Raw genomic sequence first — 26,633 nt, forward strand, 5'->3', positions numbered from 1 at the left:
CAGTTGTCCATGATTTAAGAAAATTATCTTTAATTAGGCTAGGGAAGTAGAAAAAACAGAACTATTAAATTTATTTTCCTTAGTTTTCTTGTAATTTAATTAGATAAAGCTACCCTAAAAGTATAATGCATTTTCTTCTATGTTAGACTATGAGGGCTGTATCATTTATTTTATCTGAAATTAATTTATTTTTCCTTCAGAAGTAAAAGGGTAATAATTGATGTTCTAATTTTGATTTTTGAAGAACTGCATTTGAAAGAGTAAGGTAATTCTAAATCAGTTGTGTGTGTGCGTGTGCATGCATGTGTGTGTGTGTATTTATTGAAAGCTACAGGACTTGTTAACTACTAGGATCAGAACAAAGATCTTTTTGTGATAGAGCCACACAGTCTGTTTTCCTTGAGTGTATATAGGTTGTATTTAGAAATTTAAAAGCCTTTAATTTATTGAATATACTTTTGGGACAAGATTTGCCTGTTCAGTTTTGGTTTTCCTGATATACTCTTCTAATGTGAAAGTAGCATTTTTGAAATTTTTTTATATGCAATGTGCTATTTTAAAATCTTTTTCAAGCACAGTATTGTGCATTGTATAGTCTCTACATGGCACAAAGCAGGGTTTTTATAGCCTTTTTGGATAAAAATTTTTGTCTTAAGTCATGTTTCACTTGCTTATATGTGCTTTAAAGTTGTATTATGTTTATCTCACCTCATCAGAAAACTGCCAGTTCTGTTCACTGGAGGCAAGAGAAGGAATTTCATACCCATAAGTTTAATTGCTCAATGCCAAAATATCTATTTTCTGTTTTATTCATTAATCTGTAAATAATGTCTTAGTGTTTTTCTATTAGTTGAATTTTAACCAAATATATTTTGCGTCTTCATATTCTTCATCTTATTTGTGTGTTTGAACTAATTTTGTTTAATTTGAACCTGACACCTTTTCCTATTATTCAACCATTCAAGCTTTACTTTAGTAGCAGTATAAAGGTGTTTTATATTCTCTTTTTCAATTACTGTTGTTGTTTGCCTTAGGAGACATCATTGGCAAAATAGCTTTATCTCTTTGGGAACTGTTAACCCTATAAATTGTGAAGATTTTTCTCACTATTTGTAAACTAGATTTATTCTGATAAATATAATTATTCGTACTTCCAAGTCTAAGCACATGAGGAATAGTGAACAGACACTAAATGAGAAATCAGGAAATCTAAAGCTGATTTTTAGTTTTGTCATTAACTGTTCATGAACCATAAGCCTTCTCATCTAAGGAATGTGGATATCATGCCTCCATAAGGCAGAGCTATGAGGATCAGATGAAATATGTATGTGCACATTAGGCTGTTGTTGTAATAGTAGTAGTAGTAGTAGTAGTAGTAGTAGTAGTAATAAGAGCTTTTCTATTACAGATGAAAATTTGAATTATGTATATCCAATACTGTACCAGTGGTAAAATTGGCAAAGACTAGTTTTTAAGATATGTGAGAAGGTGGAAAATGTGGTGAATTTGCCCAGTCGCTTAGCATTAGCGAAAGACAGTTTTGGCAGTGTAATGACTTTTTCCATCCACAAATATACTGTCTCCCTTTCCATAGAAACTATGTGAGGCAAGTTGTCATATGTTTAAAATATTTAAATGCAGAAAGAAAAAAAAGAAAGAAACTCACCTTCAAAACAAATAAACAAACTTTGGAGGGGTCTGTAGGCTTGACTCTTAACATTTCACTGTCCCACAGATTGTAAACATTATAAGGCCTTGGTGAGACATGCCCATGATCTCACTGAGACTTTGGCTCCCTATCTCTCATACCATGTACCTTAGGAAGTTCTTGGATCACAGGGAGATGTGATCATTTTTGTTATTTTTCCAAGTATAGCCCCAGTCCTGTGGCTTAATGTGTCTCCTGATAAAGCAGCGAAAGAATCAGGAAGTCACCAGTCTGTGAGGTTGAATCAATCTTATCAATTTATATTCCACCCTACAGAGCTCATGCTCTTTTCTTTCCAGTGTTTGTGACTGTGGTTAATTATCTTGAACTTATGGTCCCCTTATTCCTTTTATTTTTTCATAATTCAACAAACATTTATTGAAAATCCACTGAGTGACAGATAGCAGACTATATTTTAAGGGAGAATCAAAGAACAAGACTAGGGATCTCTTCTTGAAGAGCTCACAAATTAATTTAAAAAGGATCCATAAGAAAATAACTATAATATAATGAAATATGGCTATAGACACCTTTGGTATTAAATGACCAAATCAGATATTAAGGTAAATTGATTGAGCAGCTCAACAATGTCACCAAGGACCCAGGCTCTTTTCTTTCCCCTTTCTGTTCTGCCAGTGTCAGTGTGACCTGTGATTATTCCTTATTATAAATAGGAAAACTTTTCCAGAAGATTCTGGCAAATATCATCTCAGAATTAGTTGGCCGCAATTGGGCCACATCTAGCCCACCCCTTAACAAATAATTGACAAAGGGAATGAGACTCCAGAATAGGCTTAGGCTAGTTAAGAATTACCTCTGGGGTCTAGAATCAATTTCTCCTGATGCTTGTATGTGAGAGATAGACACTCAAACAAAATCCAGGCTTGGCAAACACAGGAGGAAGAGGAAATGGATTTTGGAGGAAAACATCTACAAGAATGCGGAGGGAAGGGAGTGATCAATACTGAGAAGGGGAGTGGAGGGAAGTTTCATGGAGGAGATGTTATCTAAGCTGCTGTTAAAAAATGTGTTACAGAGAATGAATTGATGGTCACCAGATGGGATGGGGGTTGGGAGCATGGGTGAAAAAGGGGAAAGGGACTAAGAAGTACAGATTACCAGTTATAAAAATAGTCACGGAGATGTATAGAAAGTATGACATAGAGACTATAGTCAACAATATTGTAATAACTATGATGCCACATGGGTACTAGACTTCATAAGTTAGCAAAGGATACATAGATGGTTAAGATATTCTTAGAAGTCAGCTCATAAATATATCAAATATAATAGAATTTTGGTACCATGATCAAGAGAGACATGATTGAAGAGATGCAAAAGCTCAGATTAATTTACTGGGAAAAAAAGTAGTTAATAGAAGTTTGGCTAGCAAATAACCTTTAATTTTGATAGTCCCAAGCAGAATAAAGGAGAAAGAAAATAATGTGAAGGTGCCTTTTTATAGGAAGTTGGGCTCCAGAATAAGTACATAAGAAAAAAATAAGATAGAGTTAAATTTATCCTTGTATAGTCCTTAAATCATCCATGCAGTAAGCATGAAATACAACAGTCTACAGTCTTGTAGAATTTTTAACCTTAAAGTTTGAGAACCACTAAGTTTTTCTAAAGAACAGAACAAAGGAAACTGTGCCTACATGCTCTATGCATGAAGACAATTCTTTCAATGTAACTTTTGAAAGAGGAACAGAGAATTATGTTGTTCTTACTTGTCTGTAGGATTTACTTATTTTAATATGAAATCTCTATGATCACTTAAAAACAGAACTTTAAAATTCATGAAGCAAAAACTGGTAGAACTAAAAGGAGAAATAGAAAAATCCATAATAATAGTTGAAAATTTCAACACTTCTCTCTTTGTCAGAAATAAAAAACAATGGAAAATAAGTAAAGATATAGAAAACCTGAACACTTGTATCAGCCAACTGAACACAACATGTATATAGAACATTCTACACAATGACAACAGAATACATATTATTTTAGAGTATTCGGAACATTCATCAAGCTGGGCTATATTCTGAGCCATAAGACAAACCTTAAGAAATGATAAAAATTAAAAATTCTTTGACCATAATAGAATTAAACTAGAGGTCAATAACAGAAACATAGTTGGAAAGTCCCCAAATCCTTTAAAATTTAAAAACCTCTAAATAACCATGGACCAGAAAAAAAAAGTCACAAGGAAAATTAGAAAATCTTTTGAATTGAATGAAAATGAAAACACAACATATCAAACATTGTTAGATGCATCCACAGCAGCTTTTAGAGGAAAACCCATAGCATTAAAAACCTAAATTTAAAAACAGTAACTAAGTTTTTATTTTTAAAAACTAGGGAAAGAAGAGCTAATAGAACCCAAAATAAACAGAAGGAAGCAAATAATAGTTAAGAGAAGAAATAAATGAAATTGAAAGCAGAAAAGCACTAGGGACAAAAAGGCCAATTCTTGAAAAAAAAAAATCAGTAGAGTTAATAAACCTCTGGTCAGTATGATCAAGAGAAAAAGAAGATTCAGGTTACCAATATCAGGGATAGAAGTAGACCATCACTATAGACCCTACAAATATTGAAAAGATAATAAGCAGATGTTATGAACTAGATATTAAACCACTCCTACGTACTCAAAAACAAAATTTATGCTCACCAAAAATACCAGTTCATGAATGTTTGTAGAGGATTTATTCATAATTCCAAAAATCTAGAAACAACCCAAATACCCGTCATCTGGTGAACAGATAAATAAACAGTGGTGCATGTACAAACTGGAATGTGATTTAGCTGTAAAAGTGAATAGAATACAGATACACGCAACATCATGGATTAGTTTCGAATGTGTTATATAAGTGTAAGAAGCCAGATTCAAAAGGCTTCATACTGTATCATTCCATCTATAAGACATTCTGGAAAAGTTAAAAATATAGGGGCAGGAAACACATAAAGAGTTTCCAGAGAATGGGAATGGGAAGAAGTACTGAGTTTGGGGAGGGGGTGATGGAACAGTTCTATATCTTGATTGTACTGAGTTTGGGGAGTACGATCAGTACCATCAGACCTGGTGGCATTTTTTTAGACTTACCCATCAATCAGAGCCTGAAAAGTCTATTCCCAGCTTCTGATACTGTTGTGAGCTTTTTAGTGAGACCTAATGGCAACTCTGTTCCCTGGCTCTCGGGGCATTCTCTGAGCCTTCCCTACTCAGATTCCAGCTCTTTCTTAGAACATGCAGATTTTGTAGTGGTTGGTAATTTGTCCCAATCTGTGTGTATTTGGGGTTGGTATAGATACCTTGTCACCTAGTGTTGTCGTATATGTTGTCTTTTTTTTTTGTTTTGCTCTACCAGTTGCCCCATTTTTATAGGGAGCTCAAAAACTGTATCACCATCATCTTTCCAAAATTCCTCCGGTCTCCCTTGAGAAAAAAATTGTTCTATAAATTTTGTAATTGAAAAATGTGTTAGATTATTGACACATATAACATCACTTAGAAAAGTTGAGCTTTGGGGCTATACTTTTGCACTTTCCTTAAATTCTAGGAGCCATTATTTTACTTTTGCATTTACATGTTCACAGTCTCATTTGGACCAAGGGATGGTTAGGATTTACATAACCACAATATTGTAGAATGGCGTTGGGATCAGGCAGATCTGGAGTCAAATTCACCTTTTGCCACTTAACATTTTTCTTTTCACATATTAATTCACTTGCCTGAGGTTTTCCTCATCTACAACATGGGAATACTACGGCTACAACTACTGCTACTAAGTATCTTAAAGAATAATTTGGATTAAGTTATATTGGATATTTGACCGAAGGTTAATAAATTTATAATCTTTTGATTTGATTGTATCCAATGCATAGAAATATAATAAGGTGGCAGCTTAGAAGATAGTCGAAAGTGAAATAATTTATATTGTATTACATAAAGACTTTATTGTAGAATTTTAGAAAAAAGGCAAGTAAATATTTTCAAAATAATTTTATTAATACATCAGAATTTATGTGTCCTATCAGAAATTGCTTTCAGATATCCACTGTTGCTGACATCATTTCCCACAGCAATTGGGAGAGGCAAAGTGTGGAGAAAAAAGTTTTGTCCTTACCTTTGGGAAGAATCTGATTGGGTCCTTTCTTCAACATTTACTGGAAGCTTAGTTTAGTTTGTTATGCTGTCAGTGAAAACTTCCTTTTGTAGACGTGAGTTTGCATATAATCAAATTCAATGAGTGTTAATTAAGCATGTACTTACTGCTAGAAAGTAGCATAGGTACTGGGCATACAACAGTGAATAAGACAGAGTTTCTGCCCTCTTGGAACATAAGAGTTTAACATTAAAGTCAAACAAATAAGCCACTAACTTCATAGAGTGATAAGTGTTATTATAATGTAGAAGAATTGTGTATTATAGAAAGAGCAGTTTAACCCAGACTTGAGGTTCAGGAAAGGCTTATTAGAGAAAATGGTAGCTTCGTTAGTAGCTGAAGATGTGTAAGAATTCTCAAACTAATAGAAAAGTAGACAAGGGCATATGCAAAGGCATGGACATCAGTGCAAGTAGCGCATATGAGGACATGAGGCTTGAAGGACTAATGCATAAGCCGTGTTTCCAATACTGGCTGAAATTCAAATTTACCACGAGAGTTTTTAGAGCTATAAATGTTTGTTATAGGCCCTACCCCACGCTTAATGAATCGCATTCTCAGAGAATGTCAGGATTCTGATTATTAGCTCCTGTAGTGAGCCACTGGCTTGGGGTGTGTGAGAGGGCTTGGAGAATGGGGTCAAGGCAGGAAAGGTGAGACAAGGAGGCTAGGGACACGCTATGAAGGGCTAGGAAGCCACGCGTGGGTTTAGATTTTACCATGAGGCAGACAAGGGGAAGTTTGGAAGAATTTGTGGGGTATGGGGACGAAATGATCAGACCAGATTTATGATGTGTAAAGATCACTGAATGTACTGAATTAAAACATGTCCCATGCCTTCATGAGGGATACAACCTAGATTATGCGGTTCAACTTCTTTGAACCTCAAAATTTACAATCTAAAATGGAAATAACATCTACTTGGCATGGTTATCTTGAGGTTTAAGTAAGAAAGCTTATGCAAAGTACCTAATATATATTTGGCACTCAAAAGATATTAATTTCTGTAGTTTGAGAAAGCCACGAAGCCAACTAACAATCAGTGGACATCACACACCAGTGCTATGCATCAGGGGAGGCGGGGATTTCCGTTCGAATGTCTGTTTTCAGGTTCTTGTGACAAATTATTTTCCCCAGCCTCATTTATGACACTGGGACAGGTAGTCCACCTTTATCTCACTCCCCACTCTTTCACACACACCACTTCAGTTACAATCTTTATGCAAATGACTTCCAAATCTCCATATTCAGCCTTCCTTTCCTTTCCTGAGCTCCAAACCCATATTTCCCCCTGACTCCTGGTGTCTCCAGTTAAATGTCTTGTGGACGCTTCATGCAGTTAGGTGTTCTCACACCAAATACTACCCTTCCCCCCACAAGAAAACAAAATAAAACCCTGCCTTTCCAACATTAGCACCACTAGATCAAGCCAGAAACAAAGGAATCATTGCTGAATCATTTGTCTTAATCTTCTCTGGTCAATCTTCACAAATCCACACTGTTCTCTCCAGGTCTAAACCATCACCCTCATCCAAACTATGCCCACCTCTTATCTGAACTAGCGAAATAATCTCTGAGTTTCCAACTCCATTCTTTGCCCCAATTTCGACCCTCCAATCCTGAGAGATCTCCCAAGACAGAAAAATGATAAAAATCCCCTCCTTACCTTACACCCCCAACATTTAAACCTCTTATGTGGCTTTCAAATGCCCTTAAAAGGAACTCAACTCTATACCAAGGCTTATGAGACCCTTCAAGATCTTACCTCTTACATGTCATTTTATCCCATTTCTCCTTTTCCTATTTTATGCTCTAACCATTGTGACCTAGAAAAAAGAGTCACCTCTCTCACTCTCAGATCTATGTTATATGATGACTCTTTCACCCAGACTCTCCTTCACAGGTCTTAGTTTACAAACACCCTCTTGGGAGGCAGTCCTTGAATCCACACCAGCTGAGATTCCTCTCTTGTATGTATTGCAGTATCTTTACCTCTTCCCCCTTAGGGCTATTTATTATACTCATAATTTCTTAACACTCATTGTAAGCAACTTGATGGCAGCAGAGTATACACAGTCAATCCATATTATTCACAGATTCTTTTGGGGAATTTGCCTACTTACTAAATTTTTTTGCAACTCCGAAATCAATACTCACAGCGCTTTCTGGGTCATTCTCGAACATGAACAGAATGGTGAAAACTTTGAGTTGCCCAATGTGCAAGTTTTCAGCTGAGGTCAAAAAGATCATGCTCTGTTGTTGGGAGCCATTTTGAGACATGATGGGAGCCATTATGAGGCACTGAAGAAGTCACATAGCTGATAGCCATGAAGCAGCTGCTGAGACTGCTTAACAATGGTTCAAGGAAGTAAGGTGTGGAGTTAAATGTTACTGACCCTGGTGGGGAGACTTGCATCATAAAGAAACCCTTTTAAGGTAATGGAATGTTTTACAGCCTAGAAAAGAAGGATGTTCAAGAACTTATGCAAATGCAAATGTCGGCATTTCCGATGGTATGTACTTTGTGCTTTGCTACTGTATCCAAAATCTTATATAAAGGCTATGCTAAATAAACTCGAGGCTGCAGCATTGACCGTATGCCCTCCCAAAAGTTCTTTCCTGTCTTCTTCTTTTTTCTTAGGCTTCACCCCCCTCTTTCAGGTGCTGATCAACTTCAGCTGGCTGGCTCCGGCACTCTGTCTTCTTGTTTCAACTCTCATACTGTAAATAAGTATCCGTTTTACAGTCTACTTAGTGCCACATCTTCCACAGTTTCGTGGGATTTTTTGTTGAAGATTTTACTGTTTAAAATGTCCCCCAAGCATAGTGCAGAAGTGCTGTCTAGTGTCCCTAAGTGCTAGAAGACTGTGAAGTGCCTTACAAAGAAAATGTGTGTATTAGGTAAGCTTCATTCAGGCATAAGTCATAGTATGTTATCTATGAGTTCAATATTAATGAATTAACAATATTCAAAATAAGATAAACAGAAACACATATAACACAAGGTTATATATTGATTAGTTGACAAAAAAAAATGTTACCAGAGGCTTGCAGGAACGTAACCCTATATTTCCCGTAGGAGCGATGGTTCAGTATTTGCTAATTCCCTTTCTGTGATGATTTTCTAGAACATAACTACTGGAAATAAAAAGATTCAACTGTATTTTGTTAACTTCTATATCTCCAATACTTAGCACAGTGACTGATATAATGGTTGTTCAGTCAATATTTGTTAAAACTGAATCGTGTGCATGTATATATATATATATATATATACATACATACTTTATACATACACACATAGATAATATGTGTAATATGGAAATAAGTCAAACTGAATTTGTTTTTCATGCCACAGGTATACCTCTCAGCCTTATCATTACATTTTTTCTTTTAAAGAAATGCTAGATATCGGTTTATTATTGATGTCGTCTTTATTTTTATTGTTACCTAGGATGCTGGAGAAATGGTTCGTTCCTTTGTTGGTGGTTTGGAACTTGTTGTCAATTTGCTGAAATCAGATAATAAAGAAGTTTTGGCAAGTGTATGTGCTGCTATTACCAATATAGCAAAAGATCAAGAAAATTTAGCTGTTATTACAGATCATGGAGTTGTCCCTTTATTGTCCAAACTAGCAAACACAGTAAGTAACACATCTTTTTATATTAAATGCATGTTGTCATAAGATATCACAGTGTAGTGGCAAAAACAATGAGCTTCAAGTCCAGAAACCTGGATTCAAGTTTAATATCCACCACCTATGAGGTATGAAATTTTGGTTAATTCATTTAATTTCTCTGAGACTAATAAGTGCAAACGTGTATTTTAAACTGTACAATATTAATATGCAAGATCCTTGTAAAATAGAGGCTGTTTTTCATTTGCCACTGGCAAGTAAAACAGTGACAAATATGTTATTGTAGAAGTGTTAACTATCATCGTCATCACGTCATTATTATTATTACTCTTAAGGTAATTGTTATGCCAACTTTAGGAGTTAAATGTGCCTCCCTCAGCTTAGCAAGCTTGGGTCTATAGCATTCTTGGACTCGAAGATTTTGGCAGTCACTGTATTGTTTATCCAGAGCTGTGCCAGATAGAGTAAGCAGCCTTGAGAGATAATGACTTCACCATGACCAGAGGTATTTGAGCATAGGCTGGACTACCACTTGGCAGAAAAGTCATAGAGCAGAAATTCAATCATTGGAAGGATGCTTAGTCTAGAAGACTTTAGAGCTAGTCTCACACTGAGTACCTAAGAATATCTGCCAGATTCATTTAAGGACATCAAATTATTGCCTTGTTTAAGAGAACAGTACAATTAATGAACAAAAAACTATACTCTATTTAGCTATATTATACTTATATGTTATAATTACATCCAAAAAGAAGGATATAGTCTGCATAAAGAATACAGAAAGGAAAATGACAGATTCAAAACATCATTGTTTGCTGCACTGTCTTCTCCCTTTCAGGAGCCAAGGTGTATTACTGGCATAGAAGTATTCCTAGGGTGATGAAGTAGAATTAATCCGCTTATCCTAGTTGAGTGAAATGCTCCATTAAGAATGTCCCGAATTATTTTTATTACTAAACTTCTTGCTGATCTGTAATTCTGTGTTGTGAGTAGATTTACCCAAAAGGAAACTGAGCCTTGAACAAATAATGATGATGATGATGATGATGATGATGATGATGATGATGATGGTGGTGGTGGTGGTGATGATGATTCCAGGCAGATATCTGAAATGCCAGACTCCTGATCACCTGTTTATGCACTGACAATGTCCAGTTCATAAAAAGGCAACTCAGAATTGAAACTTGGTTCATTGCTGACCCACAAAAATCCTAGTTCCCTTCAAGACAGCACTTGAGTACCTGGGCTCATTGACATCTTAGTGGGTAATAAACATCCAGAGCACAAATGTGATCTCACAGGATCATTACAGTGCACATACCACCATTTGTTTCCTTCGTGCAGAATAACGATAAACTGAGGCGTCATCTAGCAGAAGCCATTTCACGTTGCTGCATGTGGGGCAGGAATAGAGTGGCCTTTGGCGAGCACAAAGCGGTGGCTCCGTTAGTGCGTTACCTGAAATCAAATGACACCAATGTGCATCGAGCAACAGCTCAAGCCTTGTACCAGCTCTCGGAAGATGCCGATAACTGCATCACCATGCATGAGAATAGCGCAGTCAAGGTACAATTGGTTGACTTTGTGGTTTCATATAAGTTAGGCAAATGTGGGCTAGAAAGAAACCGTAATATTAAGGTTTTACTGAAGAGGATATTTGAACACAAAAAACTGCCTCATTGTTGGGTCACAGCTGCAGCTGAACCATGTGTTATCAAAGATTATGCTGCAGAAGAGCCATGTGGAGATAGGATTTTTCTTAATCAAAGAATAGAAAATGTACTTAGTAAAATTAGTCATTACATTATTTGAATTTGATTAAACAAAATGCACAGTGTATTAACAATCAGTGTTATTCATAATTCTATTTAATATATTATTTACTTAATACTTAAATCAGGAGTCTCCAACCCCTGGACCACAGACTGGTACCAGTCTGTGGCCTGTTAGGAACCGGACCGCACAACAGGAGGTGAGCAGTAGGCAAGTGAACAGAGCTTCATCTGTGTTTGCAGCCGCTCCCCAGCGCTAGCATTGCCGCCTCAGCTCCACCTCAGATCATCAGGCATTAGGTTCTCATAGGAGCACCGGTCCCTGGTGCCAAAGAGGTTGAGGACTGCTGACTTAAATAATAAAATATTGTACCAACTAAATGGCAAAGGAGCTGAATGAAACAGCAACTAACTAGTCTGTGGTTTGGAAACAGGAAAGAAACAATTCAAAGAGACATTAAAAAAAAAATCTGTGCATCTAATTTTCTTTGCCTTTAACTAATATATAGGTAGGAGTTTCTGCTCATAGACTATAATGTATCTATGCATTGGAAACCACCTAGAGCTTCTGAATAGAATATTTTGATAACAATAAATATAAAAATTCTTGAGTACATAGCCAATTTACATGTATTCGGGAGATCGATTTAAAGTATTTGTTCTTTTCTATAGATTGTTTCCTTGTACAGTATAATTTTACTATTTATTATCTCAATTCAGAAATTATGACAACCAGGTACAATTACATTTTAAAATGCATGCCCAAAGTGGGCTTGATCTTTTAGACAAAGTTAATTAAAATCTCCAGTTAATCATATCCAGCCAAAGTTACTAGGTATTGTGTCGAATATACAATATCTCAGGGGGAATAAGACTCTTAAAATTCCAACTGGTAATTTTTTGAGGCGATTATTTTAATTTATCTTTCAAATCTGTTATAGTTGAATATGATGTTAATTTTTCTGAAATTAAACTTTTAAATGTGTCAACCTTTCCATTATAAATCTGTCCTTACAGCACATAAGTTTGGCCAAATTAGTTTCTTCAAGCAAAAACCTGGCATTAAAAAAGCACCTTTAAACTAAGCACTAATTCTTCAAAGTAAATTATAAAAATGTATATTGGTATGTTAACTCCAAGTTGCTAAAGAATAATAAAAATACTGTCACTTCTATATGATTCTGTTTACACTTCAAAAAAGAAGACATTTCTAATTTAAAATTACTGCATATATTCTATTATTGAACAAGACTTGCACAACTTAACATGCCATAAGTATATAGTCTTTAAAAAAATGAAACCATTAAATTTAATTAGTCTGGTAAAGTATCTGACATAAAACATATACTTAGACAATTGCCAGTGACTTTAAGAAGAGAATTTCTAAACTGCTCAGAAAATTTTTTAAATTTAACACGGTTTGCATTTTACTGTTCAGTTGACATATGCCAGGTATATATGCAAATCTCAATTATTTCTTCTAATGCAAGTCAGTAGATAATCCCAAGTTGTTTATGAATTGTATTTTGCTATGGGAAGTGTTGAAACTGTGTTCACCCACGGACACAGCTTATATGTATTAGAAAAAGAAGTTAATAAGAATGATTAGGGTGAGGAGACAGGGGAAAAGCAAAGAAGGCAATCTGGTGATGACCAGAGGGGAGCAGGAGCTTGAGGGGCTGGGAGAAAGAGGTGAAGGGTTAAAGAGGTATAAGTTAGTAGTTAAGAGACGGTCACGGGGATGTGGAGTACGGCATAGGAAATGCAGTCAGCAGTAATGTAATGGCTAGGCGTAGAGCCAGAGGAGTGATAGACTAATTAGGGGGATCACTTCATAAACTACATAAATGTCTAACCAATGTGCTATATACTTGGAACTAATAATAAAATAAAATGCTAAAAAAAAAGAAAAAAAATAGAAAAGAAAAGAAGGTTTGTGGCACTCCAGACCCTTTCCTGGGTCATCTTGGGGGCCTCTCTGTCTTGTCAATTTGCATTCCTAACACCTGCTAGTTCCACTGGATGATAACAGTAAAGAGGAGGTCTTACTTTATTTTCTTTTAACGTTACTCTGTGGAGGCAGGCCTTACCATGGGTTCTCCCTCCTAGCGCCATGGGAAAAGCATAAATACCTGTGTGTCTCTTCTCCGTTTTTCCTTTGAGGAGGAAAAAAATGTGGATGTGGTGAACTGGGTGTAGGTGGAATAAATGGGGTTTGGTAGTTGCTTGGATCTGGGGAATAAAGGAAAGGGTCGAGTCCAGAATGATTTCTTGTTTCAGTCTAGATAAAGATTTCTTAGCCAAGATAAAGCAAAGAAATATTTGACACATTAAAATACCTGCAGTGAATGTGTGACAACGTGCTAACATTTCTGACACCAAATGCATATAAACTTTATCCACTATTTTGGCAAATCCCTGGCTGTTTTTATTCCTAATTGGTACAGAACCTTTCTAGCCAAATGCTTATAGTGTTATTTCCCAGGCCTGCAAACATTCCTGCTGCAGCTGCCCGTGAGCAATGTTGACAGTTTCTTTGACAATTACCAGAGTCATCCTGTCACCCTGTTCATAAGGAATTTATTCTAGAGTGAGCTTCCTTCATCGTACAATCTCCTCAACAGCAGCGGCTGATATTATGCAATATATATGTCTCAGGCCAACTGATGTTTAATCTATGATGACAGTGAAGGAGCAGGACTGTGGGTCTGGAATAGATTGAGTTCAGTTTCTAAAGTGTTAATTTAAATGGTCGGTTTGAATTTTAGGTCAGAGCAATGTTGTCCAATAAGAATGTAATATAAGCCACATACGTAACATTCGATGTTCTAGTAGCCAGAATTTAAGAAAAGATAAAAAGAAGCAGGTAAAGGATCTCCCGATTATGAATGTCTAACTTCTTAAAATTTAGAATAAAATGTAAGAAAAAAATAATAATGGTAAATAATGGGAATAACCTCATATAATTGCTTTATTATGTACAGATTGTAAAAATAAAAAGAAACAGGTGAAATTCAGTTTAGTAATATATTTTATTTAACCTGATATATCCAAAATATTGATTTCAACATATAATCAGTATAAAAAATACCAATATTTTACTTTTGTGTGCATGTATTAAGTCTTCAAAAAGTATGTTTAACACATATAAAACATCTCAGTTTGGACCGGCCACATTTCCAGTTCTCACCAACGCTTAGTGGTTTTCTTAATGAACAGCACAAGACAAGAGAGAGGGGAAAATTCGGGAAGTATCAGCAGAGAGGTTTTAAGCCACGAGCGAGGGTGGATAAGATGTTTTTGGCACAGAGTTTAGAGAAGCCTAGGAAATACCTACATTTTCACTCATGGAGCATGTAAATTAGGAAGAAGAGCTATCAGAGTAAACTTGGGAAGTTAATAGGTTGACCAGGAGTTCTGGAAGCCCAAGGAAGCATGAGTTTTCAAGGGGTTTGTGTGCAAACGCTGCTAAGCAGTCAGCAAGGATTTTCTGATTTAGTTTCGTTGAAAAACAATCCTTGTATTTGAGCCTTTCCTGGTAGGAATCTCTTCTTCTGCGCTAGTAAGTACAACATGATAGGAGTAATGCATTCCTTATTCCCCTTTTGATTGTGCATAGACCTCCTCCTCAAATGTGTCAGCTCAGGGGCTTGTATCAGTTCAAAACCCTGTGAACGTGGATGCAGAGCTGTTGGCAACTTGACTGAAAATACAAGTGGTCTAGGAGATGTACCAAACCTATTTGCTAGCTACAACAAAACTGTAATGTAGGAAAGAAGTATAAGAAGGGGAAGAATTTGCAGGAAAAACTGAGCAAGACAAGCTCTTTCCTAAGACAGAAAAAGTGATCAAATAGAAAGATGATGAGTGCCTATAAAAGGGATTAAGCTCCCTTCCCCATGGTGATGTTGGATTTGTTTTTGTAAATGTCTATACCAGGCAAGTAAAAGCTATGTTATGGCCTATGACTTTCTGCAAGGCAGGAAATTGAAGAAATTGCACGAAATAATCCAGAAGTGGGTCCAGCAGCGGGAGAGTGAGGGGAGAGCGTTTCCATTGGCGTGGAAGTGAAAGGGTTGTCTGGGCTGCCTCGCACGTGGGTTGACGCAGCACGTGGAGTGGCATTCAGAGAGCAGGGCGGGTGAATTCCAGAGCAAACACGCCTCATAGGTTTTTGAAGCCTGGCCCAGGAAGAGAAAATAACACTAAAGCTTTTGTTTTGAGTCAAGTAAATGGACGTTAGAGACAGAGATCACCCAGGATCTTGGTGTCTAGATGCAGTCTACGTACTTAATGTTTGATCAAACTATAACATTTTCTATCGATTAAAACTCTTAGTGTACTTTTGTGGTGTTGAGTACTTTCCTCACATTCCAGATATTCCCTGGAGTGCTGGGGATGTCCCACCGGGCAGGAGTTCAATTACTTAGCGTGACTATTAGATATCAGCGACTATACTATGATACCGTACTATGTATGATAGAGTCATATATGAAGTTGTTTCTGACTTCTTGTTATTTGCATTTTCCTTTAAAGTGAGAAAGAAATTTATGGTTACCTAAGGGTTTAGTAAGTTAGATTTTAGTTTAGCATGTTTAACTTGATATAAATATGCGTATCAAATATTTTTCTTATCTTTTATTTTTTAACTTAAAAATGTAATAGCTTTAAGGTATACTTGACATACACATACACATATTTAATATGTAAAAAATTTTTTAATTTATTTTTTTAAATTTTTTATTAAGTTTATTAGGGTAACATTGGTTAATACAATTACATAATTTTCAGGTATACAGTAAAATTTAACATCTGTATATTCTATTGTGTGTTTACCACCCAAAGCCCAGTTTCCTTCAGTTTCCAAATATTTGATCACCTTTACTCACTTCACCCTCACCCTATTTCCCTATATTTTACCCCTTTTACCCCATCTACCTCCTCCTCCTCCCCCACTCTCTATCCTCTGGTAACCACTAGTCGATAGTCCATGTCCATGAGTCTCTGTTTGTCCTGCACTTTGTTTCTTTTAGGTTTATATCCCACATATAAGTGATATGTGATTTTCAACGTTTTCTGTCTGGCTTATTTCACATAGCATGATTATCTCGAGGTCCATCCAGGTTGTCACAAATAGCAGTATTTCATCTCGTCTTATGACTGAGTAATATCCCATTGTATATATGTACCACAGCTTCTTTAGCCAATCATCTATCGTAGGACACTTTGGTTACTTCCATGTCCTGGCCACCACAAATAATGCTGCTATGAACATGGATGTGCAAATATCTTTTTGGATATGGGTTTTCAAGTCTTTGGGGTAAATACCCAGTAGAGATTTTGCAGGATCATATGGTAGATCAATTCTTAGTTTTTCGAGGAACCTCTATATTATTTTCCATAGTGGCTGTACCAATTTGCAGTCCCACGAGCAATGTGTGAGGGTTATTTTTTCTCCACATCCTCTCCAACAGTTATTATTTGTCCTATTGATTATAGCCATTCTAACGGGTGTGAGATGAAATCTCATTGTGATTTTAATTTGCATTTCCCTATAGCTAGCAATGTTGGGCATCTTTTCAAATATTTGTTGGCCATTTGTATGTGTTCTAGAGACTAATATCTGTTCAGGTCATCTGCCCATTTTTTTGATTGGATCGTTTGTTTTGTTGTTGTTGTCATTGAGTTGTGTGAGTTCTTCGTATATTTTAGATATTAGGCCCTTATTGGAAGTGTTGCTTACAAATATATTTTCCCATTTGGATGGTTGTCTCTTTACCTTGTTGACAGTTTCTTTTGCTGAGCAGAAGCTTTTTAGTTTGATGTAGTCCCATTCTTAATATGTAAAATTTGTTAAGTTTTGACATCCACATACACACAGAGTAAACCATCTTTCTCGGGATCATATAATATTTGTTTTTTGTTTGACTTCTTTCACCCAGCTTACTTATTTTCATATTCATCCATGTTCTTTATGTATCCATAGTCCACTCTTTTATTGCCAACTGGCATGCCATTGGCTGTATCACAATCATTTATCCTTTCACTTGTTGATGGCCATTTGAGTTATTTCTCATGTGGGGTTATTACAACTAAAACTGCTATAAATATTCACATACAGATTTTTGTGTGGACATATTCTTTCATTCCTCTTTGGTAAACACCTGGGAGTGGATGGCTGGGTTATATGGGAGGTGTATGTTTAACTTTGTAAGAAATTGCCAGACTGTTTTTCAAAGTGCCTGTGCCATTTTACATCCCCACGAGCGTGTAGAAGAGCATCCTTACCAACCCTGGGTATTGTCACCAGACTGAACCGAGTCCACTTACTTTGTACTCGCCAGTCAAAAAACAACTCAACTCCAAGGAGACTTTATGAGAAGGAATGTACTTTATTGCGTGACAGCAGGCAAGGACACGTGGTGGGGTGGGGGGGGTCACTTTCCCAAAATGGCACATCCTCAAACAAAGGATCAGATTTGTCTTTATTCAGGGAACTTACGCAAAACATCGAGCTGAACTTCATCATCACAGTATAGGTGGGCACATTCCTGTGCATGTGCAGTTAGAAAATGTGCCTATCCATACATTGCAAGTTTAAAATAGCAGAAAATCTCCTCCCCGGTAGGAGATTTTAGATTTTAGTATTATAATGAGGGTACAATGGGAATAGTTTTTGGAGAGGTCAGTAGAGAGTCCTCCAGACCCTTTGGCCAGCCTCAGGTGATTTGAGCAGCATCAGCCCCCTTGTTCTATAAATCACCCTGGCGTCTCCCTGAAAAGACAGTAATAGCAATTGTCAGGGATGGTGTAGGTGTTAATTAACTTTCTGTTAAAATCTTAGCGAATTATAGAATATGATTACTCGAACCTTATAACATTCAGGGTAATCTAAGTGGGTTTACCGTTTAATCTAAGCAAAATTATGAATTCTAAATAAATTAGTCTGTGCTAGGGTACCTGCAAGGCTCTATAGGTTAGGTTACTGTATGTAGTCTTTTTTATTTTAGACATTCTAATGGGTGCGTATTGGTCTCTCATGATTTTGATGTCAGTTTTCCTAATGACTAATGATGTAGAACATATTTTTTATGTGCTTATATGCCCGCCATGTAAATTTCTTTGGTAAAGTGTTCAGATTTTTTGACCATTTTTTCAATTGGGTTGTTTGTACTGAGAGTTGAAGGTTACTTTATACTGAGGGAAAAAGACTTAATGATTTTCTTGTTTAAATGGTGATTTGGAATAATAATATGAAATATGTAAGAAGGGCTTAGGAAAGTTATGGTAATCACATGTTCTGATCTCAAATCAAGATTTTTAGCAATTTATATAAAAAGTTTTACATGGGTTTAAAAATTAAATCACATGTGTACATTTAACACATATTTAATATACATCTAAATTAACTTTGTAGAAAATATTAAAACTGTATCAAATTTGAATAATGGCAGTCATAGAAAGAGTATTTATTTCAGTATTGATTCCTTTTCCTAAGCTTAGGTTAGTGTGTACTCCTTATCCAGTGCTCTTCAACCTGTACTGTGGACACAAATCACCTGAGAATCTTGTTAAAATGCAGATTCTGGGCCAGTAGGTCCCGTGTCAGGCCTGAAATTCTGCATTTCTAACAAGCACAAGGTGCTGCTGTTGCTCTCTGTCTGGGACCACACTTTGACCAGCAAGTCCTTAGCCCTTTTGGCTGTTGGGAGAGACAGAGCAAGAAAAGGCCCCAGACCAATTGCTCCCAGGCCACGTTGCTTTGTCCATTTACAAACATTAGCTATTTTTCTGCTGACCGGATAAAGGCTTAGGAAGCACTGTTCTAGAAGACAACCATATAACATATTCTTTGATAGCCTTTCAAAGGCAATAAAGTTAATTGCATTGGCCAGGGGCCTGGCATACTGTCTTAGACTTTATATTCCTATTTTGAAAGCTTACAACTTTGAAGGTAGTATTTTATTTTCCCCTCCAAACAAAAAATCTTTATTGTCCGCAACTTAATTTAATTCCAGTTGCAAGTTCCATTCTTTTGGGGTTGGTGGCAGACATGAACCTTATTTGGTTTGGCATTGCTTCTTACCCTGTCTTCAAGATTATATTTAAATTTAGGTTGCATGCATAGTCCCAAGCATTGGGAAGGCCCCTGGCAGGAGAGAGACTGTGATCACAAAGATAGTATTTTAAATAGGACTCCTGTCTCCTTTGTCCATGCCAGCTCCACTTCACTACAATGAAGTCACCTTTCTTCTACTAAGTCACCACAACCCCACCTCCAGCAAAATAGATTTCCCTCCCCTCTTGAAAGCTAAAAAGGGAGACAAGATGAAAGAGAAAGCTGCAAAGTGTAGCAAAAGAGCTAGATGATAAAGTAACAAATTTTTCACTCGTTCAGCTTCACGTGTGCCGGATAACATTCTGCAAGCACATTCACACACAGTCTTTCACTGAATCTTTTCTGTTATCCAGTGAGATGAGAATTATTATCTCCATTTTACATATAAAGGCACTGAGTTTCATAGAGGTTAAGTAACTTGCCATACATCACCCAGATCATAAGGACCCAAGAAATCCAGTTCCAGAGTCTGTTTCCTTAACTCCCACTGACGGGTAAACCTGAAGGACCGACCCCGTGGCACATGTGCGGATGAGTGTGAGCCCCAGTGCTTAAAGCTGTGTTGACGGACTCTGCCTGGCTGAGAAACTGCTTTGTGAGGCACAGCAGCCGTCTGGGGAGGCACAAAGGGGAGCGGGACTTGGCGGAGAGCACGGTGGTTCCACGGTGGAGTGGTGCCTGTCCTTCCTGTCTCAGCCCGCACATCCTCTCTTGAAAACACATCGCAAGTGCTCTGTTTCTCTCCTTAGTCTTCATCGTTTTCCAGAATCTCTTGCTGCCTTTAGCATAGTCTTAATATATACCGATTAAATATTATTACTAGTAAGAGTTATAGTATATGAAGTTAAAACCAGATGATTTTGTCATTTTTTAAAATTATGTATATTTCTATCTTTACCCAGATTTTTAGAAGGGTAGCTATATTTTCCAAAAGTGGGTTTAGAAACCTGTTATAGATAAGTGAAAAGGGTTGAAATTAAGTTCAAAGTTCATGTGTTCAGGTTTTTTAGCTTTAATTTTCTTAATTCTAAAAATTAGAGTTAATTTTTCACACACATATACCCAGAATAAAATACCATTAATATTAACTAAATTAATTAATATTAACTGGTATATCATTACCTTTCCTTATGGCCTCTAGGCAGACATTTTCTGTCTGCAAACTCTTCTGTTTTCATCCTTAGTTTAGATGCATCAACTCCAAGATGCTTTCTCAGACTTCTTAGGCTAAGGTAGGTTATTCATCTGCCACTCTTCATTTCACGGTGTTGATTTCCTTCACAGTCTTTGGCACACTTGGTAATTATTTTGTCCACTTAGTTGTTTTTTGACCAGGCCCTTCTATAGTGTCTGCGAGGGTTATGAGACTCTTGATCCTGCCCACCCCACCTGAATTCTGGGAGAGGTGCATTTAAGGGCAGGTCCTGCCTGTGCAGAGAACCCATATACTATATCTTTATTGTATTCCTCTTTTAGATTTCACCAAATAATTTGGAGTCATCCATTAAATGAATAATTAGCAAATATTAGAATAGTAGGCTAAATAATAAAAGATTTCAGTGCTTTCCTTAGACTAACAAATAGTTAATATAAATAGCTATGTATATGTTATAGAATGTATATTGTAGGATAATCTCTTTTTAAAATAAGCAGCCAATTACTGAGTGTTTGCTGCTGGGCTAGATGCTTTATTTCTTACTTCTTCACAATAACCCCCATTTTAAAGACTGGGAAGCTTTAAGTTCAATAGTCTAAGTGATGTGTCCAAAGTCCCTCAGAAGGAATGCAGGATCCATGAGGATTCAAGAAATTGCATGTCACACAAATAACTCAGAGAGGCTGAGGCATCGAAGAGGAATCATGGGTATCTGACGGATTACGTGGGCGAGAAAGCAACAGAGAGCTAAGAAGGTGCTAGGGCAGGGACTCAAAGGTTTTTCTCACCTTCTTTCATCTGTCCTCTCTCTTCCTTTCTGTATCTGTTTCATTTTATTCTTTTTCTGTGAGTTCTCTCTCTCTATTCTTCCAGTTTTCTCTGCTGTTTCTGCAGTTTAATTTCCTGTCACCCAGAGGGGCCTCACAGTTTTCTCTCTTTCAATTAAAAAAAAAAAAAAAATTCTTGGAGAAAGGAATCTGATTGCCCCAGTCTGGGAAAAATCCCCACCCCTAGTCCAAACTGTGGACAATGTGATGTTTTACAAAATGGCTTTCTAGGCTTAGAACTGGAGGTGCAAGTGACAAGCCATGATTTAGATGTCTGGACCAATGGACATGAGAAATTGTTAGGTCAGTTGACACTCACTGTTTTTTACTATCATGCTGTTATTTAGTGTATCTTAGTATTATATATACTTTTATTGTGAGGATATCATTCCAAGTCTTTCTAAGATGCACAGAGGGCATTTTACCCAATGCTTCTAAAATGTTGTGCCTTGTTTGTTAAAATTAACAGCTTTGGCTAGCTTTATTATTATTTTATTAAAGAACCCTTTCATAAGGCAAGCTTTGTGAGTTAAATGGATGTAAATTATAAAATGTGAGAGGTAATTATTTATAGTTTTTTTGTTTTTTTTTTTTGTTTTTTGTTTTTTTTTGAAAATATTCCAGAACTAGCTATAGTCAATTGCTGGTATGGATTTAGCATCCTGAAATTTAAACAATAATTTTTGGCTCTTTTTTTTCTGAAATACTTTGTGATTAAATGGTATATTATTATACTGTCAACCTAAATTTAAGAAAAGACACTCCTTGACCATTTTAAATCTATGCAAAGCAGTCTTCATTTTATGCACATGTAAAACCTATGAAGCATTCACATGTTGATTTGGGGATTTTAAACTTGGCAAATTACAGATTTTTATTTTTATATCTGTCACTGCTGACTCCAGACTTTAAATTGAAACCACAGGATTTATCTGGCACTTCCACAAAGCTAATACTTTTTCCTCACGTTAAATTAGCTGCTACTTAATGATTAAGAAAGAGTACAACTAGATGGCAAATAACGTTAGCACAATTAATTATGTATTGAAGTCACTGTCAGCTATGCAAAGTCTGCTTGAATTTTTGGCTGTTTAAAAACCAAAAACCTGTCCATCATGTTGCATTCGGAAACTTCATAGCAACTAGTACCCTAATCTTTTATTTTTTGTTTAGTTTAGAGGAAATGAATGAAAGGTAAAAACAAAGTGTCATGTCCGTCCAAGTTATGTAAATGACCTGTCAGGTAGGAACCTCCGTTCCTGAGTTGGGTGAAGCTGAAAACCACGACCTCGATACTTGCTCCTCGGCATTGTATTTTTAGAGATCGTTACTTACATATCCTAATAAGACTACTACAAAATCACCTCCAGATAAGAAAAATATTTTAGGGTTAAGAAGCATTAGAGTCCACGAAACTTAAGTTTTGGGCTGGAGAGCTTTTCTTTTCTTTTCTTTTCTTTTTTTTTAACATAATTATGTTACCAACATTAGGCACATCATGCTACACATCACCATTCTTCTGATCACAAATAAAAGCATATGACAGGCCTGGGAGCTTATCTTATCTAAACTGTACAATCCAGGATTCCTTATATTTAAATAGGTCTGGATATCAAGGCATTAGGTTGGCATAAGATGCTCTTGGCACTTGTTAAAGCATCTTTTGGTCTTCGAAACAGGCACTTTTCCTGCCGAGCTGAAGGTCTGTTGGCGCTGTTCAACAGTAGCTCTGCCCCGCAGCTTTCTTTCGATGATAAATGATCCGTTTCAAATAAACGAAATGGCAGCCAACTCTGCAGAAAGAATCACTTTCTGAAAAAAAAGAGACAGTTTTGTAGGGTCAAAAATGCACAAACAATATGGCAAAATAAGTATATGCTGCTCTTTTTCATGGAAAAGATTGCTACTGCTACATTTGCCAAATTAAATCAGTGTGCCAAAAAGTCGAGGAATCTGGCAGAGGCTGGAGAGCGCAGTTCTATCTTTCATCTATCCTTCTTCTCTGTATTTATCTCACTTTAGAATGCCAAGAATGTCTTTTCCTTCCGACTTGGCCCTTTTGCTAAACCACAGAAATACACCGGGTAGCTTCTCGTAATTGTTTGGTTCCTTATGGTACAGTCTCTAAACTTGTGAGAAATATATATATTTTTTCCCATTGGAAGTTTAAGAAAAGCACCAACAACTGTTTGTTTTCATTTTCTGAAAATTATCCCAGTAACAAAACAAAATCACTTGTATTAATTGGCAACTACTTGACTCAATACACAAAGGCAAGAGGCCAGCTCATTATTTTTGGCCTTCGGCTGACCCAACATGGTTTTCTCTTATAAGAAGCTATTCACAGATGCTAGACGTAAGAATTCATAATAATAATGGTATTTCAGACTTCATGGATAAGTAGTTTTTGGCGCTCAGAATATATCTTCTCTTTTTCCCTTGAAAACAGCAATCCTGTTATATACAAAAAGTAAACAGTGCTCAAATTAGCACGCTGGAGTCTTTAATGTACCAAAAATATGCATGCATTAACGTTTTTTTCTAAGGCTCCTTTTTTTCACTTCCTTCAGGATCAATCAGTTTTTGTTATTTAAAAAAATACCAAACTCTTAGGTTCTTAGGAGCTGTGTTCTCTGTATTTTTTGACCCATAGCCATGGTGGAAGATGTCTCTTTGAAATGTCTTTGGGACACAAATTTAAAAGTACAGGTGCTAAACAAAACTTACATTTTTAAAGTCAAGTTAATTATAGCTTATGCAGATTAGAATCAGAACAACTATGGTCTGTGGTCCAGGCATGATTAAACATAATGACTAACAAGCCAGGACTTGATTATAATACCCTAGTTTGCAGTGAGCTTTCAGGGAAAAGCACTTCCTTCCCCAGGATTTTGTTTACCTGTTAGTATAAGTACGAAAAATATTTCTAAAGTTTAAGCTAATCATTTTTTATAACCCAAGTTTAAAATGTGAATCCCTGAGGAGGAAAAATATCAGAAAGCACCTATAATGCTCTGTTTGCAGCAATGAAAATGACATATAGTTTGAGGGCGGTCTTTTTATAATGTGGGAGTTAGTATTTATTTTTACCTCTAGTTATTGTAAGAAGTAACTTGAAATATGCACACTAACTACTACTAATGTTGATACTTTCACTAGACCATGATTTTCTGATTAGGGGAAATCTGATTAAATTTATGTGGAAAAAAACTTTTTTAAGGTATTTTTTTCTTACACGGTCACTTGCCAATGAAGCTACTTGTTAGAAGGTTGTTGACCTGATATTTCCACTTCATTTTGCATGCAGAGAAGTAAAAATGGTCATCTTTACCAAAGAAGGGTAGAAACACTCATCTAAGGTGTGTTGCATTGCTTCTCAGCCTTTTGGCTATGATCAGGTATAAGATGTGTTGCATGATCATGCAGAGACAGCTCTGGGGGTGCTCCCAGGGTGACTGCATGGTCAGGGGACAGCATCGATGGCAATGTGGCATCTTCCCTATGATTAGGAGATGCTGCCAAGATGCTGGTTTATTTTGCAGTAAAATCATATATTGACAACAAATTATCACATGTGTGGATATATATATCTGGATGAGTATACCTTTCTTGTGCTGAAACGTGCCCTCAATTTTGCTTGTACAAGTCACAGAAATCCTCACAGTGGGGCCGTTTGGGCCCTGGAAGTGGGGGACTCAAGAGACTGACTTAAGTAACATAGGTCTCGCTCTTTTCTTCAAAGCCAGGGCAAGTCCCCGTTTTTACACATGTCCGACAAAGGACTTGTACTATTCAAATTACATAAAGAATTCTTACAACTCAATAAGAAGATAAACAACTCAATTAAAAATTTACAAGCTATTTGAATAGACACTTCAACAAAGATATAGGATGGCAAACAAGTATATGAGAGGATGTTCAACACCACTAGTCATCAGGAAAATGCCAACCAAAACCTCATGAGACACCACCATACACCTAGCAAAATAGCTAAAATTCAAGACTGACAATACTGAGTCATGCAAGAATGTAGAACAACCAGAACCCTGCATATTGCTGATGAGAATGCAAAATGATACAACCACCTTGAAAAAGTTCGCCAGTGTTTTTCAAAGTTAAACATTCACTTTAGCACATGACCCAGCGCCTCCACTTGCTGAGGTCTGCCCAAGAGAAACAGAAACATGTACACACACAAAAACCTGTGTGTGAATAGATAAACCGGCTTCATTTGTAATCACCCAAACACAGAAGCAATCAGTAAGTCCCTCTACAAGTAAATGGATAAACAGCCAAAGGTACATCCATTCAGTGGGCTACTACCTAGCAATGGGAAGGAACAAACCACGCAGCAGCATGGATGAATCTCAGGAACACTATGCAAAGTGAAAGGAGCCACATTGATGTTTTGAAGCTTATTCATAATTCTCTTAACTATCCTCATCAGGTTTGACTTTTATTAAATCACTCCTCCATGTTGAGACACCATTTCAAGTTTTAACTATGATAATTGTTCAATTAAATTCACAATTATTAACCAGAACTAAATTAATTATTAATCCATCGAATACACCTACCATTAATAATTAAATTAAAACCACCAATGTGGCTTATCTGTATTTTCATATTCATTGAAATCTTAAAAGAAATGATGTCCTAGCATAATAAAAATGATTTTATAGTGAACCATTTAGACAAGGATCCTGACAACTTATAGGCACTACAAGCCACAAGCCATTTTTAAAAAATAAGATCATCAGAATTTTCTAATGTCCTTGATAGGATATAGTCAATGATTTGTATGCAAATTTAGGTAGGTTTTGAAAAAATCACTTTAGATGGTATCGATTAGTATGATACATATAAGTATAGTTTACACAGACGTCCCAAGGCTAGTTCATTGATCCAATTTAGAAAACGGATAATCTGAAGGAAAAACCTACTAATTAAGTAAGTAATACAGAGCATAGGGAAATGAGCATGTATCTGGTACCAGACAGAACTGGGTTTAATCCTAGCTGCCTTACCTTAGGCGCATGAGACCACTACTGCTGTTGCCTGGGGGTTTAGTTGGTAGATTGGTTGGTTGGTTGGTTGGTTAGTTAGTTGGTTGGTTTTATCAGGGGTTGAATTCTGCCAAGGCTACGGGTATGAGATAGGTGGCTTTCTAAAGTGTTCCCTGGATTCAAGTCTCGTCCCTATACAGTGAACCAACTCAGACAGCAGCTATGAAGTCCTCACCCTTGATGTTCTC

At 36.5% G+C, this 26,633-nt stretch overlaps 1 protein-coding gene across 7 annotated transcripts in view; it reads left to right on the forward strand.

The window, feature by feature from the left end:
• Window positions 1–26,633, forward strand: part of ODAD2 (outer dynein arm docking complex subunit 2) — a 135,944-nt gene that overhangs the window by 90,984 nt on the left and 18,327 nt on the right. For 6 of the 7 annotated variants that reach the window (XM_016160766.2, XM_016160770.2, XM_016160768.2 and 3 more), the window contains 2 exons: window positions 9,323–9,511; window positions 10,850–11,332. In XM_016160766.2, coding sequence (XP_016016252.1) covers window positions 9,323–9,511; window positions 10,850–11,317 — 657 coding nt within the window. In that variant the 3' untranslated portion in view covers window positions 11,318–11,332. Of the gene's footprint in view, window positions 1–9,322; window positions 9,512–10,849; window positions 11,333–26,633 lie in introns of those variants that run through there. The other variant, XM_016160769.2, reaches the window with a different exon arrangement.

This window comes from Rousettus aegyptiacus, unplaced genomic scaffold, assembly GCF_014176215.1.
Source record: "Rousettus aegyptiacus isolate mRouAeg1 unplaced genomic scaffold, mRouAeg1.p scaffold_m13_p_10, whole genome shotgun sequence".
Lineage (NCBI taxonomy): Eukaryota > Metazoa > Chordata > Mammalia > Chiroptera > Pteropodidae > Rousettus > Rousettus aegyptiacus.